Here is a 14,735-nt window from a genome sequence, read left to right as displayed (position 1 = left end):
AAACATGGAGGTTCACTCAATGTATAAGTGGAGGAAAAAGACCTACATGAGATTCCTTATTGAACAGGCTCTGCTCTTTCCTCTCCAATCTCTCCCCCTTCATGCTGCCAAACCATCCCTTCCTCTGGAACTTACAAAGTGCACTTTTTACTCTTTGCGAGGCCCTTCCTTCCAAGAGTCCTCCTTATTCTATCCTACTCCCCACAGCTGATGAATCCAGATCAGCTTAAGCTTCTGCACAAAGTGAACTTTTCCCCACCAAGGCAATATGCACCTCTAATAAAATAAAGTTGATATTTGTATATGATGAGATTAATAAAGTTGTGTTTCCTATATCTGATTGTAAGAATGAAGATAGAACATTAAAGTCAGTAAGCCCTTTCTCATATACATGGCAGCATACGAGAGTCTGTGACATCCAATCCCACAGTAGAATGCAGCCAGCCACAAGCTTTTAATGGAGTGAGATGTAGAACATATCTTCTCTTCAAATAGGCCTGGGGGGGGGGGGGGGAAGGGGGGAAAACAGTGATGAAGCTCCAACTAAAGTATTTTATACAATTGGATTTTCAAAATTTGTTTTTTCCACCTTTATTAGACTTAACATTTGTGAATGATTAAAAAGTGAAATGTACAGAGTAATGATAACTTCATTGTAAATTTTCCTAGTACAGGGATACATAGGGTCCAGACTTAAGACAAATTTCTCTTTATCAGCATAGATACATTTTGTACTAAGGCAACCAACTTCAAATATCCAGTCTGCATAAAATAAGCTTTGTTTTTGTTTATTTTGAAAGCCAAACAACTGCATATTTATCCATGAAAAGAATCATGTTTCCACCCTCAAATTGTCTACGTCATTTGTAACTTTTAAAACTGGCTGCTACCTTTGGATTTGGGGGTTCTGTGAATACTGTTACACAATGTCAGGCACAGTACATGCATTCCACTTCAGTAAAAAATTGAAGACAATTCTGTACAGCTTCACCAGTTTTCTTGTTTTCTGTATCTCAGTTCAGATTCACAAATGGTAACGTCCATCCATATTTGTCGTAGAATGACTATAAAGTAACAATTATGCCAGTGACAAGCTCACTTCTTCTTCTTCCCTTTGCCTTTTTTGCCTCCCTCTCCTGGCTGGAGATTTTGGTCACTACCTCCCATTTTTTGTGTCCTTGTTTTCAGTTTGGGAATTGTTTCTGCTGCATATAGCATCACTGATTTACCTAGAAACAAAAGGCAAGGGTTAATTTATATGAACATTTGTAATACTTTGAACATTAGAATCCCTAGCTAATGTTAGGAACCCCTGTCAAGTTGGATACAAAGTCCCACCTCTGCTTCTTTCCCCTGTATCTGTGGGATACTGGGTGCTCTCTGGAAGTAGGGCACTCAGTGCTTGCTGGGGGAACTTGTACAGAACAGTTTTAAACTGAATCATCACGAATAGAATCCAGAGCAAGCCTAGAGAAAAGTCACAGTAATTTTGGACCTAATCGAGTTGCTCTTTATTAATCAGACTATGATCTAGCTCAGGGGTTCTCAAACATCATTGCATTGTGACCCCCTTCTGACAAGAAAAGTTACTACACGACCCCAGGAGGGGGGACTGAAGCCTGAGCCTTCCTGAGCCTCACCGTCCCCCATGGGGGCCAAAGACAAAGCCGCACCACCCAGGGCAAGGGCCAAACGAGAGGGGGCCTGTAACCTGAGCCCTCGTGAGGCTCGGACTTTGGCCCCAGAAAGTCTAATGCCAGCCCTGGCAACCCCATTAAAATGGGGTCACGACCCACAATTTGAGAACCGCTGACTAGCTTGCACAGAGAGACAATGAGGTGCAGCCCCCTCCCCTCACCTTACTTCCCCATAGCAGTTACTCACTTCACAGGTAACAGTGCAGGGGAAGACCAAGCCTCAAAAAAGCCACCACATTGCCTTTTGTTTATATGGACTTGGTGTGCTAATACTGTAACTATCTGGGGCTAGTCTGGACTTCAAAAGGACAAGTGGCTGGACAACTAAAACATGCTACAGGGGAGCAAGATACTGATCCAACTATTTGCTCCCACCAGAAGACTCCATGGCTCTAGCTTCCCCTCCTGATCAGTGGAGCTCATGAGGCCATCATACCATTAATGGCACTTTATAGTTTCCAGCACTTTCATTCTCCCACCCTGTAGATTAGTCTTTGCCCATATCCTTTCTGCACACTAATTCCTCACTTACCTGTCAACATTAACAAGGCTTCTTTAGTTAGGCCAGTTAGTATTTTAGATTTCCTATGAGTATTTTAGGCAGAAAATTGCAATATCAAACAGGATTACTACATCAATTTATCAACTGCATTGAAATTTAACGGAGGTATGACAACAGTATACACAAGAAAAGACTAAGTGAAATACAGCAGTTTTAAAGCAGATTTTGTGTGCGTTTTTGGAGAGAAACCTTCTACTACAACACAGTACACTAAAGTAGCACTGCTGCTTTGTTGGAGACAGTGGTCACCCAGTGTGTCCAAAAGAATGTTCAATTCCCAATTTTTAAAGTGAGAATGAAGCACCATCGAAGGAAAAACAGGACTGAAGACTGTACTCTAAAACAGAATCACATCCTCACTAACAGGCTCATCTCATTTAACTACCAGTTTATATGGCTTATAGTGGCCAAATGTTTCAAATGGTAGGATCTAAAATGCATAATGACAAAGTTCTCTATTAATGTTTTAACAGATTGGTCACAATAACATTAGTGTGGGAGACACAAACAGCCTGATACTATGGCAACAGACCCTAACTTTTTCTAAGTAGGTAAGAATATATAGTTACCCAAGTTTTCTCACTGCACATACCCCCTCAACAAATACTCCACTCACGTGTTGGAAACTGAGGTAAACATGGGTTGCCATCTTCCAGCTTGAGCTGAACTCGTACTCTGCCTCTATATTGCACATCACGGTTCCACTCTCTAGGATACAACTTGTTCTTCTAGCAAATGGAAAAAAGAATAACATAGTTAAACTAGAGATTAAGAGGCAGAAAGGCATTTTATAAGATAAGCATCAGACATTAAATAAATATGAATTTAAAATTGCTATGTACTAAAATGCCTATAACCAGTGAACACTGCTCATAGATGTAACCTTTTTGAGAGAGGTGTCACAGCCATGTAGACTTTATGTACGTGCTTTGAAAGTGAACGGTCACACATGCTTATTGGGAAAATATGATCATACTCTGAATTTACCACTGGGTTAGTTGTAATGTATACTAAATAACTTCAGAACAAAATTTCAGAAGTTAAGGCAATCTAGGTGTGGGTTGGATTAGTGAGGATGAAGTGAATACTGTTAAGACACTGGAGAAGAACATTTTTTCAAAGGAAGCAGAATAGTTATCCTCACCCAAATTTCTCTTCAAAAAATAATTCATACAGCACAAAACCAGAGAGGTGTTTGAAGACATATTGATAAAAGTAATTTACAGATGACACAAAGATTGGTGAAGAGATGAATAATGATGTAGACAGGACAGTCATACGGGGCCATCTGTATCACTTGGTAACCCGGGCCCATCTGAACAAAAGGCATTTTAATACAGCCAAATGCAAAGTTATACATGTAGGAACAAGAAATGCAGGCCACACCTACAAAACGGGGGACCGCATCATGGAAAGCAGTGACTGAAAAAAAATAAAAATTAAAAATCGTAGTGGACAGACAACTGAACATGAAGAGGGGAGAAGTGAGTACACGAAGGTGATTTTAGCATTGGTGAGACAGATACTGGAATATCCTGTCAGTTCTGATGTCCACGTTTTAAAAAGGATGTGGAAAAATTGAAGAGGGTGAAGAAAAAAGCCACAAAAATGATTTGAGAACTGGAGAAAATGCCTGTGAAATCTCAATCTGTTTAGTTCAGCGGTTCTCAACCTTTCCAGACTATGGTACCCCTTTCAGAAGTCTGATTTTAGGTTATCAAAAAAATTGAAAGACTTGATTACAGTGTCTAAGAACCTTCATGGGGAGAAAGTACCGAGTAATAAAAAAGATTCATAATCCAGTAGAGAAAGACATAACAAGAACAAATGGCTAGAAGTTAAAGCCAGACAAATTCAAATTAGGCACAATTAAAAAAACAAAACAACAATAAAACTCACATGGTGAGCGTGATTAGCCAGAGGAACAAACTACAAAGGGAAGTGGTGGATTCTCCATCTCTTGGAGACTTCAAATCAAGATGTGTTTTAGCCAAGCCCTGGTTATTAGTCTCAATACAGGGTAACTGGGTGAAATTTAATGGCCTGTGACATACAGGAGGTCAGACTAGATGATCTAATGAACCCTTCTGACCTTAAAACAACAAAAAACCTGGGTCTATGACATATGGAAACCATTTATAGGGCTTAGAATTCAAGTATGACAATGTGTATTACTACATTTACTGAAGAATATCATTAAGATTTTACCTTTAAACAGACATTACCATCAATTAATTATTTATGTTTGTCTATTTTCTGTGTAAGTTTTGTTTAGATTTTTTTAAAAAACAACACATTTTAATGATTGTTAATTGTGCTGTGAATGTACTAGCAGTTATGAGAGGAAAATTAATTATTTATAACTTAGCTGCATACCTATTTGCATTTAAACATCCCGATAAAGTCACTGCTCCCAAAGTTCCAGAGATAAGCCACACACCCCGACAGAAGTTATCTGAAAGGAGGAGTATGAAACATTACATCTCAGTGCTCTATCAGCACTGCATTTTGATAAATCTGATTAAGGTTTTATCAATTTTGTGTTAGAATTTTGTAATTTAGAAATGAAGGTGGCATCATTTAAGCAATCCATACAGAACACTGAGGGAAGTGTCATCTAGACACAGGGAAAAGATCTAAACCTTTGACATTCTTCAAGACAATAGGGAAGATTGCATGCTGCACATCCAGAGCCCGGGGCAAAGGTGGCTTTAAAATCCTTGAGATTCTGGGTAGTTTGAGCACTGAAACCACCCCTGGCATAATTTAGGCAGATAAAGTTACAACAGCCCCATGTGGGATGCCTCCGAGCAGCTCCACAACACAGTGCTATGGCCCTATCTCCATCATACTTCCCACGCTTGACCTGTGAGAGCCATAGGCTGTCTTATGCAGCAACCACAGCTGAACTACTCTTCCCCAGGTGGATAAGGGGCTTTTATAACTCCTATCCAGCACACTGGGTCTAGGTCAGGGAATGTCTCTACACATCAGAGATTCACAGAGTCTAAGGGTACGTCTACACTTACCTCCGGGTCCGACGGCAGGCAATCGATGTTCTGGGATCGATTTATCGCATCTTGTCTAGACGCAATAAATCGATCCCGGAAGTGCTCGCAGTCGACGCCGGTACTCCAGCTCAGCGAGAGGCGTACACGGCATCGACGGGGGAGCCTTCCTGCAGCGTCTGGACCTGCGGTAAGTTCGGACTAAGGTACTTCTAATTCAGCTACGTTATTAACGTAGCTGAATTTGCGTACCTTAGTCCGAAGTGGGGGGGTAGTGTGGACCAGACCAAAGGCTATAGGGGACTACTGTGATCATCAGAAGATAGAGGTACTTGAAAGTTCCTTTCAAACAACTAATGTTTTAAATTTTCCTGAAGATGATGATGAAACCAATCTAATGCACTAATTCTTAAAAACTTACTACTGAAAAATGTGATGCTCACTTGAAAGTTCTGAAACCCTTTGTAATCCCTAGTAAAGATTCTTCCTCTCTGTTATTTGGCTTTGCTCCTGTTACAAAAGTTTTATTTTTTTTTTTTATTTTATTTATGGAGCTATCCCATCTCCTAGAACTGGAAGGGACCTGTAAAGGTCATCGAGTCCAGCCCCCTGCCTTCACTAGCAGGACCAAGTACTGATTTTGCCCCAGATCCCTAAGTGGCCCCCTAAAGGACTGAACTCTCAACCCTAGGTTTAGCAGGCCAATGCTCAAACCACTGAGCTATTCCTCCCCCTAAGTAAGTCCATAGTTGTGTGTCTCCAAGGGATAAGAAAAAAAACATACAAACAGTTCTCTGAAAGCATAATGATAAAGGTATATATGCTTTGTAATATATCACGGTCAACTTAATTTCCAATTTTTGTTACAATAATGCTAGCAACTTTGATTGTACAGATTAAAGAAAAAATCTGATTTATGAAAATTTAAGATGGCGCTGGCAAAATTCATACCCGAATGAGCAAGTTTTATGGTACTACTGGTTATATTTTATATTAATAGGCATTTCATGTGCCAGAGAATAACTGAAGTGTTCTTTATTTCTCAGAAAAAAATCTCTTTATATTTAATTATGACTAGTGACTTGGTTGATGCTGTTAGGGTATTTGAATGTATACATTAAAAGGAAGATCTTATATCCGCATAAAAACATTTAGGGTTTTCATCAATAAGTTTAACCTAAAAATGAATACTGTAAATGTAAGGTACTGGAGTAATTACTCTTTTCTGTTGTCAAACTGCACTTTAAGTGCCAATGCAGTTAAACTATCAGAATTTTAATGCCAAAAGAGACATCTATGACCTGTGACATATAGGAGGTCAGACTAGAATTTCACGCAGTTACCCCTGCATGAAGCCCAACAACATATATTTGGCAAACACATATCTTTGAGAAAGGCATCCAGTCTTGATGTGAAGATGCCAAGAGAAGGAGAATCCATCACTTCTCTTACTAGTTAGTCCCAATGGCTAATTACCTTCAATGTTAACAAAATTGTGCCAAATTTCTAATTTGAATTTGTCTGGCTTCATCTTGCAGCCAGAGCCGTCCCATGGGTAGGGTGAATCGGGGAGACTGCCCAGGGCCCTGGCTTTGGGGGGACCTGTGCTTTGATAAAATTGGGACTGTCCCGATATTTAGCACTTTGTCCCATGTCCCAATCAATGTACGATCGGGACACCATTTGTCCCGATATTCAGGTGAGGCGAACGGGGAGGCGAGGAGAAGGTGGGAAGGGGGTGAGGAGGCAGGCGGGAGGGCAGATGGCGAGGAGAGCGGCGGTTAGGCGGGGGGAAGGAGGCGTGCCGGATGGAAGGGGAGGAGACTAGTGGGTAGGTGGGCGGGATGAGGAGGCGAGTGGCGGCCGCTTGGGCACGAGGAGACTAGCAGGGAGGCCGATTTGTCCCGGGCCCTGCACCCACCTAGGGATGGCCCTGCTTGCAGCCATTGTTTTTTGTTATGCCTTTCTCCAATAGGTTAATGAGCCCTTTAGTACCTGTATTTTCTCCCCATGAAGGTACTTAGACATTAATCAAGAAAACTCATGATGTACTTTTTGATAAGCTAAACAGATTGAGCTCTTTAAATCTATCACTGTAAGGCGTTTTCTCTAACCCTCCCATTTTTAAATTTCTTTTCTGTACGCTCTCCAATTTTTCCAACATCCCCTTAAGTATTAAGTTAACTTATATTCAAAGAGATCAGAGGACTTGGTTGATAAGTTTACATGACAATGGTTTTTCTACAGCACATTTTAAAAAAATAAGTTTTTAATGTATTCATAAAGTTCCACATTACCTCTACAAGCACATTGAGTCCAATTGCTGCACATACATCTTGGATTTCTATAGATGTGGGATTTTCAATGGCCTATTAAAATAATGTTTTAAATTACTACATAGCCTTTTTTAAAAATTAGTCTACTGCTGAGAAACAAATCCATAGTAATTAGGTGTTGACTGGATTAGCTCCTGAAATTCCTCAGGGGAAGCAGCAGTCAGGGAAAGGAAGGGCACAAAGATGGATCGGGGAAAACGGATCAGCTTGCTTCTCCACTTACGTAAGTTATTTGTACATAAGACATGTACATTTCCTGGAATATATCAGAAAGAAAGGAACAAAGCACCATAGGAGAAGAAAAAAGAAGCATGGGTTCAAACGTTAGCTGTAGACAGGCCTCGGCAGGAACCCAGGAAGAAGTGGGGACAGAGTTAGTACTTTAGAAAAACAATTTTGGTTTCTTTGTGTCTGTTACAGCTGTCCCCCTGCTGCATTCTTTTTCCCCCTCTCCTTTCTGTTTGTCCTGTGTGGCAGCCCCTCCCGGTCATTGGGCTAACTAAAGTCACAGCCCTATTCATAGGAATGGCTTGTACAGACTAACTGGAGCCATTGCTCTGCCTAGGGAGAGGGCTTCTTGCTTCTTTGTTTGGTTCCTTTGTTCAGACCCGGGCTCGGTGTGGGGGGCGCTGCCCAGAAATGCAAGACCTGAAGTGGCCAACTAATTAAGCATATGAGTCATACCTGTGGCTCAGAACATGCCCAGGCATGCCTATGCTTACCTACAGCCTTTCCCTGCCTTCTCTCCTCCCCTGTATCAAGAGGAGCCAATCAAAAGTATTGGTGGGAAACTGCCTGAGTTTGCCTTTAAAGCCGGACATTTTCTGATCAGACCTCGGAGAAGGTCCCTGCTTTGCCACCTGGTCTGATCAGATAGGGGTCTTTGGGGGGCCCTCTCCCCGCTCTCGTTTGTTTTTGAGCATACCCCCGTTTTTAAACTCCCCTCCCACAAACAACGAATTTGTGCCTGGAGATCTCCTGATTATTGTAAGCGAATTGAGTCCTCTCTCCAACCTCCGATGCTACTGCGGTTCCTGTCTCTGTGCTTGCTGCTGTCCTGGGGAATGGTAAGAACTCCCTCTTGCAAACTCCCCCTGTCCTAGCTGCTGGCCTTGTTTCCCCAGCAGACAGACCCAAGCTAACTCCTTGGTCTGTATCTGTAATCTGTTTCTTGCTCCGCAGCGCCTTTGCTGCTAGAAATAAGCCTGTGCCGCTGCTAGGCTGTGCCTTCCTGGACTGTATCCTGGGCTGCTGGCTTGCAGCCACCCCACTGCTGCGGCCACCACTAGTTAACCCCCCCCAGCTCCCACCGGGTTGTACCCTGGGCACACACCACTCTGCCCTCTGGAACTGCTCCCCCTCCCGATCAAAGAAGCGGCATAGTGTAAGGTGCAACTATTAGAATCAGGTTCTTAGTCTAGATAAGTTGTAATTTCATTTTGCAAAGCTGTGGTTAAGTTAGGTTTAAAGAATTGTTTGTATTGTGTTCTGTTACTTGCTAATTTGTGTAGTCTTGGTTAAGTTAGATCATAGATAACCACAATTATACAGAAAACAGCAAAATCTCAAGTCTGTCTTCCCGCTGCCCTACCCCACCCCCCCAGAGCTTGCCCGTGTCTCCCCCCGAGCTCCCCAGTCACTCGTTGCAGTCTCTCTGCTGTTTAAACTTGCAGCCTGTCTGCTCTCTGTCTCCTGAGTTTAAATCTCCCTCCATAGCGCCTCTGCCTTTGGTCTCTGCGCCACCACGTGCTCCTCTTCCCCCATCCCCCAACCTCATTCCTCTACCACTGCCTTTCTCTCTCTCTTTTAATCCCTTCCCCCACATGCTCACCCCGCTCCTACTGCTGCCAAACCTCAATTGTATTACTGAAGTCTAGCATAAAACCCCATTGGTTACCCTTTTTCTCTCTAACACACCTCACATTTTACATTTACACCACTGTGACACATTTTTTCCTAGAGTTGTTGGTTATTTAACACATTTTACCCATAACTGTTAGTTGGTTATATGCTGCTGTGACACACCCTTTACATAGAAACTGTTAGCTACCTGTTACATTTATACTTCAGTGTTAATTGGTTACCAACTGTATTGTACCCCACTGTATTGTACCCCACTGTTGAAACCCCCTATCCTATTTACTAAAAGAAACCCCTCTCCAACTGTCTACCTTAACAAACCCCATACCCCTCACTATTGAATTTTCCCTGTTTTTGCATTTTCTAAATAAAGTTTATTTTGCACCCCACCAGTAGTTGTCCCCCAAGATCCCCTACCTGCTGGCAGGGTCACTTTGGAGTGAGATAGGAGTAAGAGATTTCTTTATGTGTGGCTTAAGCAATTAGAAGGGGGGAAAAAAAGCCCAAGACCCAAACACCAACCTGCAGCAATGAGTCTCAGAGCCCGGGCCTACAGACTCGGGCTTGTGTGACGTTCTCACTTGGGCTGGAGCCTGGGCTCTGAGACACACTCTGCTCGGTGGGTTTCAGAACCCGGGCTCCAGATCAAGCAGGAATGTCTACTCTGCTATTTTTAGCCTGTAGCACAAGCCTGAGTTTATAAGACCCAGGGTCAGAGACTTGCTGCTGCAGAGTTTGTGTGTGTGTGTGTGTAGACACACCCTCAGTTACAGACTGAGGAACTAAGAGTATTGACTTAGTGACAGGCATCTCTTGCCAAGGATTCAGCTAGAGATTGAAGAGAAAGGAACAGAAGGCCAGGGCATCAGTTATCAGAGATGCAGGGGCCTGATCACTCAAGTAACAGAGTTAACTACTAGTTCAAGTTAAAACAACTGACTTTTTGTTATCACGGAAAAACATCTAAGAAAGTATATGGAGAATATGGATGTTTTAGTAGTTCATTGTTTAATCCCTTCTCGGTAAGCCATGTCTATTCCACTATCCGCTGGGCTCCTATTGGATCCTGAAGCACTAGTTGTGGACACAGATGTAACAGACAAGAAATGGTACATTACAGACAGTGACTCAAATGTGTTCTATTTCCCATCATCCTTGATATTACAGGGAGCCTCTAGGGTCAAAACAATAGTGCAAAACACCCACATCTAAACTAGTTAGATAATCAAATTACAAGCAAATTATTAAGGCAGCCTTACAAAATCCTTCTTGCCCAGGTGATCAGTATCTGTTTCCCTCATCACTGCAAGGATGGGCAAGAAGATTTTGTCCTAGTAAGTTTTCAAGAGATTTTCAAGGTTGCATCCAGTCTCTCCCAGCTGATGTGTTTGAGCCTTGCTCATGTGACAATAAGAGGTTCTGAAACCAGCCTTTCCCATATTGAATTCACATTTTGACACCAATGGTCAGTCTTCAAATATGTTACAGAATTCAATCATCAACTTTCCTCCCCTTCTCATAAAAAAAAAACTTAAGTAGCCTTGTCCACAATTGTTAGTTCCTTCCCAAACTCCCTCCAAGCTATCATGAAGCAAAACTTAGTTTCCTCATGCCACAAATTACTTTGTCCATAGGTATTCTTCTTCCTTCTGCTATTGTCTTCTTGTTATTTAAGTATGCTGGATAGATGCAGATGAATCTTTAACAAAAAAAAAAAAAAAAAAGTCATAAGTTCTGAAAATACTGGTTTTTGTAATATCTTCTAAAGCACATAAAAAACCCCAAAGGAATGCCAACTTCTAAAATTTGGAAACTGTCATACCTAATCAGACCATTGGTTTATCTAGTACAATTGCAAGATTGTGAAAGCACCAGACAATTCAGGGAAAGATGCAAAAAACCACACCGTGGACAATGATGGAATAACCATAGGGAGAGATTCTTCCTAATACTAGGTTAGTGGCTAGCTAAAACCCCAAAGCATGAGTTTTTATATCCCTTACAATTTTGTCCTATTTTAAGCAGCTGTGAAAGCTATTATAAAAAAAATCAATTCCTTTGCTAAATCCTGCTAAGCTCCAGAGTGTGATATCTTACAACAGAGAACCCCACTGCTAATTAGCCAAAAAACAAAAAACAAAAAAACCCCACACAAAAAATCTTGTTAGTTTTAATTTGTCATCTTCCAATTTCATTTGGAAACCTAAATTCTAGCATTATTAAAGAGTAAACAGGAATTCCTTATTAACCTTCTCTACACTGATGATTATATTGAAGTTGCCAGACATTTCCCATTATATGACACTGCCAGAATTGGAGCAGAAGAGGGAGAACTGGGAATGATGGGGCTAAGAATCTATGCAAATACGTGGGAAACTTACTGGCAAAGTGTGTTCTCCCTCCATCTCTAGTGCTGATCTACACAGAGGATGACAACCTACTATTTTTATCAGTTACTCCAGTGGCAGAGGTACGTGGCGTGAATCTAAAGGTTTCAACCCTGATGATGAACCATATGGCTATCAGTGTGATGCTACATGATGGAGTTTGTTTTTTCAGTTTGCTTTTTTTAAAACCTAGGCAACTGCATACAACAAATGACAATAAAAGAACATTATTAAGGTTGCAAAATCAAGCATTCAAAAGTTAGGACTTGCCTGAATTAAGGTTGCCTGGGCAACCTTGATTCAGCCCCCTTGCGCAGATGCATTATCTTTAAATACACAACTCCTATTTTTTCCACAGGACCCATACCTCATTCAGTGCACAGGATGGACTGAGCTCTAGAAATGAATCAGGGTTGTGTAGTAAAGGAGACTGGGAATTCTGCAGAAAACACCTTATTTGTCACCAAAATTGGAAAGTATGTAGTAAATGAGGCAGCAGACAGCAGGAAGATGAAGGATGGTTCACACGATTAAGGTAGATGAATACTGCTCTGGATTAGATGTTACTGCCACACAGGTGGCAACTTCCCCTCTGTCCAGTAGGTGCTCGCCTCTGGCCCCACCCTTACACTGCCCTCACCCCACCCCCATTCCACCCCTTCCCCAAAGTCCTCACCCTGCCTTTTCCCACCCCCTTCCTGCCCCCATTCCACCCCCTTCCCCTAAGTCCCTGTCCCTGCCTCTTCTCCACCTCCTCCCCTGAGCACACCCGCATCCCCCTCCCTTCCGGAAAGTTGTAAGCACCGCCAAACAGCTGTTAGGTGGGGAGCGCTGGGACCCAGGGGGAGGAGTGGGGATGTGCACGTTGGGGGTCGGAGAAGGAGGCGATGAGAGCTTGGCAGCTAGTGGGTGCGGAGCACCCGCTAATTTTTCCCCCTGGGTGCTCCAGCCCCAGAGCACCCAAGGAGTCGGTGCCTATGCTACCACAGAGTTCCTGCATGATGTTTATCAAGTCACTTAAACCCAGCCTTCCATAGGTTGTCACAAGTTGTTTGTTCCTCGTTTTCTGGGTGCCCAAATTGAGACTCCGGGACTCAATGCCGAGCACTCACAACTGCAGCAGGTATCAGTGGGATCTGTGCTTGAATATATAAAGTGCTATATAACACTAAGTATCCTGAAAAAAAAAACAGGTCCCAAGCACCTAAAATTAGTGGATACTCTTCACCTTCCATTCTCTGTGCCTCAGTTCACCATTGGTAAAATGAGAATATCATCACCCCCTCACTTCACAGGAGTATTGCAAAGATAAAATTAATCTCTATGAAGCACTCCGACACTGTAGTGATAATCCCATAGAAAAGCCCATGAGAAAATTAAGAACACTGTCTTCAGAGTAGGGTTTGAATAGTGTACAGCACATAAGGCCTAGGGCCGCACACTGAACAATAGGCAGAAAACAAAATACTGAATAGTGGCTCCCCAAGTGAGCACAGCCCATCCTGCCCACTGAATGAGGCACTGGCGGGTCGTGGGAAGGAAATATTTCTGTGACCATGTAACTAGAGGCTATAACATAACGTATCCGCCGAAGCGGACAGATTTAAGCTGCTCATTTAAGGTAACACGGTCTGGGCGTAAATGTATACACCTCTTGCTGCCACCTATCGCCCCCTCCACGCTGGATCGCTTCGTTACACCTCGCCGCTCACTCGCGCCCCCTATTCACCCCAAACACGTTTCCGCCACCCGTCCCGGAGCGCCTTCGCTGGGCTGTGGCGCCCAGCCCCGCACGCAGCTGTCACCCGCTCGCCCAGCAGGTGGGTCCCATCCCCCTTCCATAGGCAGGAGCAGCCCGGGGGCAGCGCCCATCCGCCCAGGGCCTGCTCTGGGGGACCAGGCCTACAGGACGAGTACGGGCCAAGGGGGCAGAGTAGCCCCAGCGCCTCCTCCCATCCCACCGACGCAGGGGCCACAGCGGGGCCAGAGCGACCGAGCCGCCCCTGAGGTACCGCAAACAGGGGCTGCCCCCCCGCGGGTGCCGTTACCTCTCCTTGTCCGCCGGGGAGGTGGCGGCCCAGGCCATGGCGGTTGGGGGGGAGTGGGGGGAATCACCGCCTCCCCCGCTATCACTCACAAACACAGAGCTCTTGCCAGGGCAGCAGGAATTACGAGAGGCGGGCCCGCCCACAGACTCACGGAAGCCCTCGCTGCCACATTCCTATTGGACCACAGAACTGTCACTCAAGGAAGACTGGGCAAGCGGCATCCTATGGGTCGTGCTCTTTAACTCTCGCGACATTTGAATCGGGAGGCCGGGCGAACAGCTTCCTGCCGGTCCACGACGCGCGTGTTTTGTTGTGCGCACGCGCTCTCTGAGTCAGCGGCGCGCCGTGGAGGAGGGAGGTCGGTGGTGTGCGGGTTGCTGCCCCCATCGTTGCAGCGCTTCGCGGCCCGGGGCCGGCCTAGCACGCCGGAGCCCGGTTAGGCCTCCATAGCGCGAGGGGCGCTGGGAGCCCGCTGCTGCTCCGGGACGGGCTCCCCGGCAACGCAGCGTCTGAGGCCCTGCCCAGGGATGGATGGAAGGAAGCGCGATGCCCCCCACCCGGCTGCACAGGGCGGGGAGCGGCCGGGGTTGCTCTAGTACAGAGTCGGGCGCTAGTCGGGTTGAAGCCCCAGGTCCTGCTGGCAGATGATTCACCGCAAACGCTTCCATTGAAATAGCTTCCTGCCCCTGCCGTTGCAGACTCAAGCTTCCAAGCGTGAAACCCAGAGGTTCAAAGCCCAGCTGGCAAATACAGAGCGCCCAGCCTGTGTGAAAATCACATGGCATGTAAAATAATCTGATGCCTTCTTCGGGGCCTGACTCATGATTTTTGAAAGCC

General features: G+C 44.4%; 1 protein-coding gene across 1 annotated transcript; it reads right to left on the bottom strand.

Annotated features, from left to right (window-relative positions):
• Positions 1–566: 566 nt before the first annotated feature.
• SRP19 (signal recognition particle 19) lies at positions 567–13,955 on the bottom strand. Its single transcript, XM_024219759.3, has 5 exons — positions 13,899–13,955; positions 11,087–11,162; positions 7,565–7,636; positions 2,876–2,987; positions 567–1,229 (listed from the first exon to the last, which is right to left on the bottom strand). Exons 1-5 carry the CDS (start codon positions 13,934–13,936, stop codon positions 1,096–1,098), a joined length of 432 nt encoding a protein of 143 aa, XP_024075527.1. The 5' UTR covers positions 13,937–13,955; the 3' UTR covers positions 567–1,095.
• Between the last annotated feature and the right edge of the window lie 780 nt (positions 13,956–14,735).

Source organism: Terrapene carolina, unplaced genomic scaffold (genome assembly GCF_002925995.2).
Source record: "Terrapene carolina triunguis isolate 2854851 unplaced genomic scaffold, T_m_triunguis-2.0 Scaffold69, whole genome shotgun sequence".
Lineage (NCBI taxonomy): Eukaryota > Metazoa > Chordata > Testudines > Emydidae > Terrapene > Terrapene triunguis.
The sequence above is the reverse complement of the archived record's forward strand: the minus strand, read 5'-3'. Positions and strand labels throughout refer to the sequence as shown.

Coding starts and splice junctions, on each gene's coding strand:
- SRP19 (XM_024219759.3), bottom strand. CDS start 13,936: ATGGCCTGGGCCGCCACCTCCCCGGCGGACAAGGAGAG. Junction 11,163..13,898: donor TCCCCGGCGGACAAGGAGAG/GTAACGGCACCC, acceptor TTTTTGTTAAAG/ATTCATCTGCATCTATCCAG. Junction 2,988..7,564: donor GACTCAATGTGCTTGTAGAG/GTAATGTGGAAC, acceptor TCCATTTGCTAG/AAGAACAAGTTGTATCCTAG.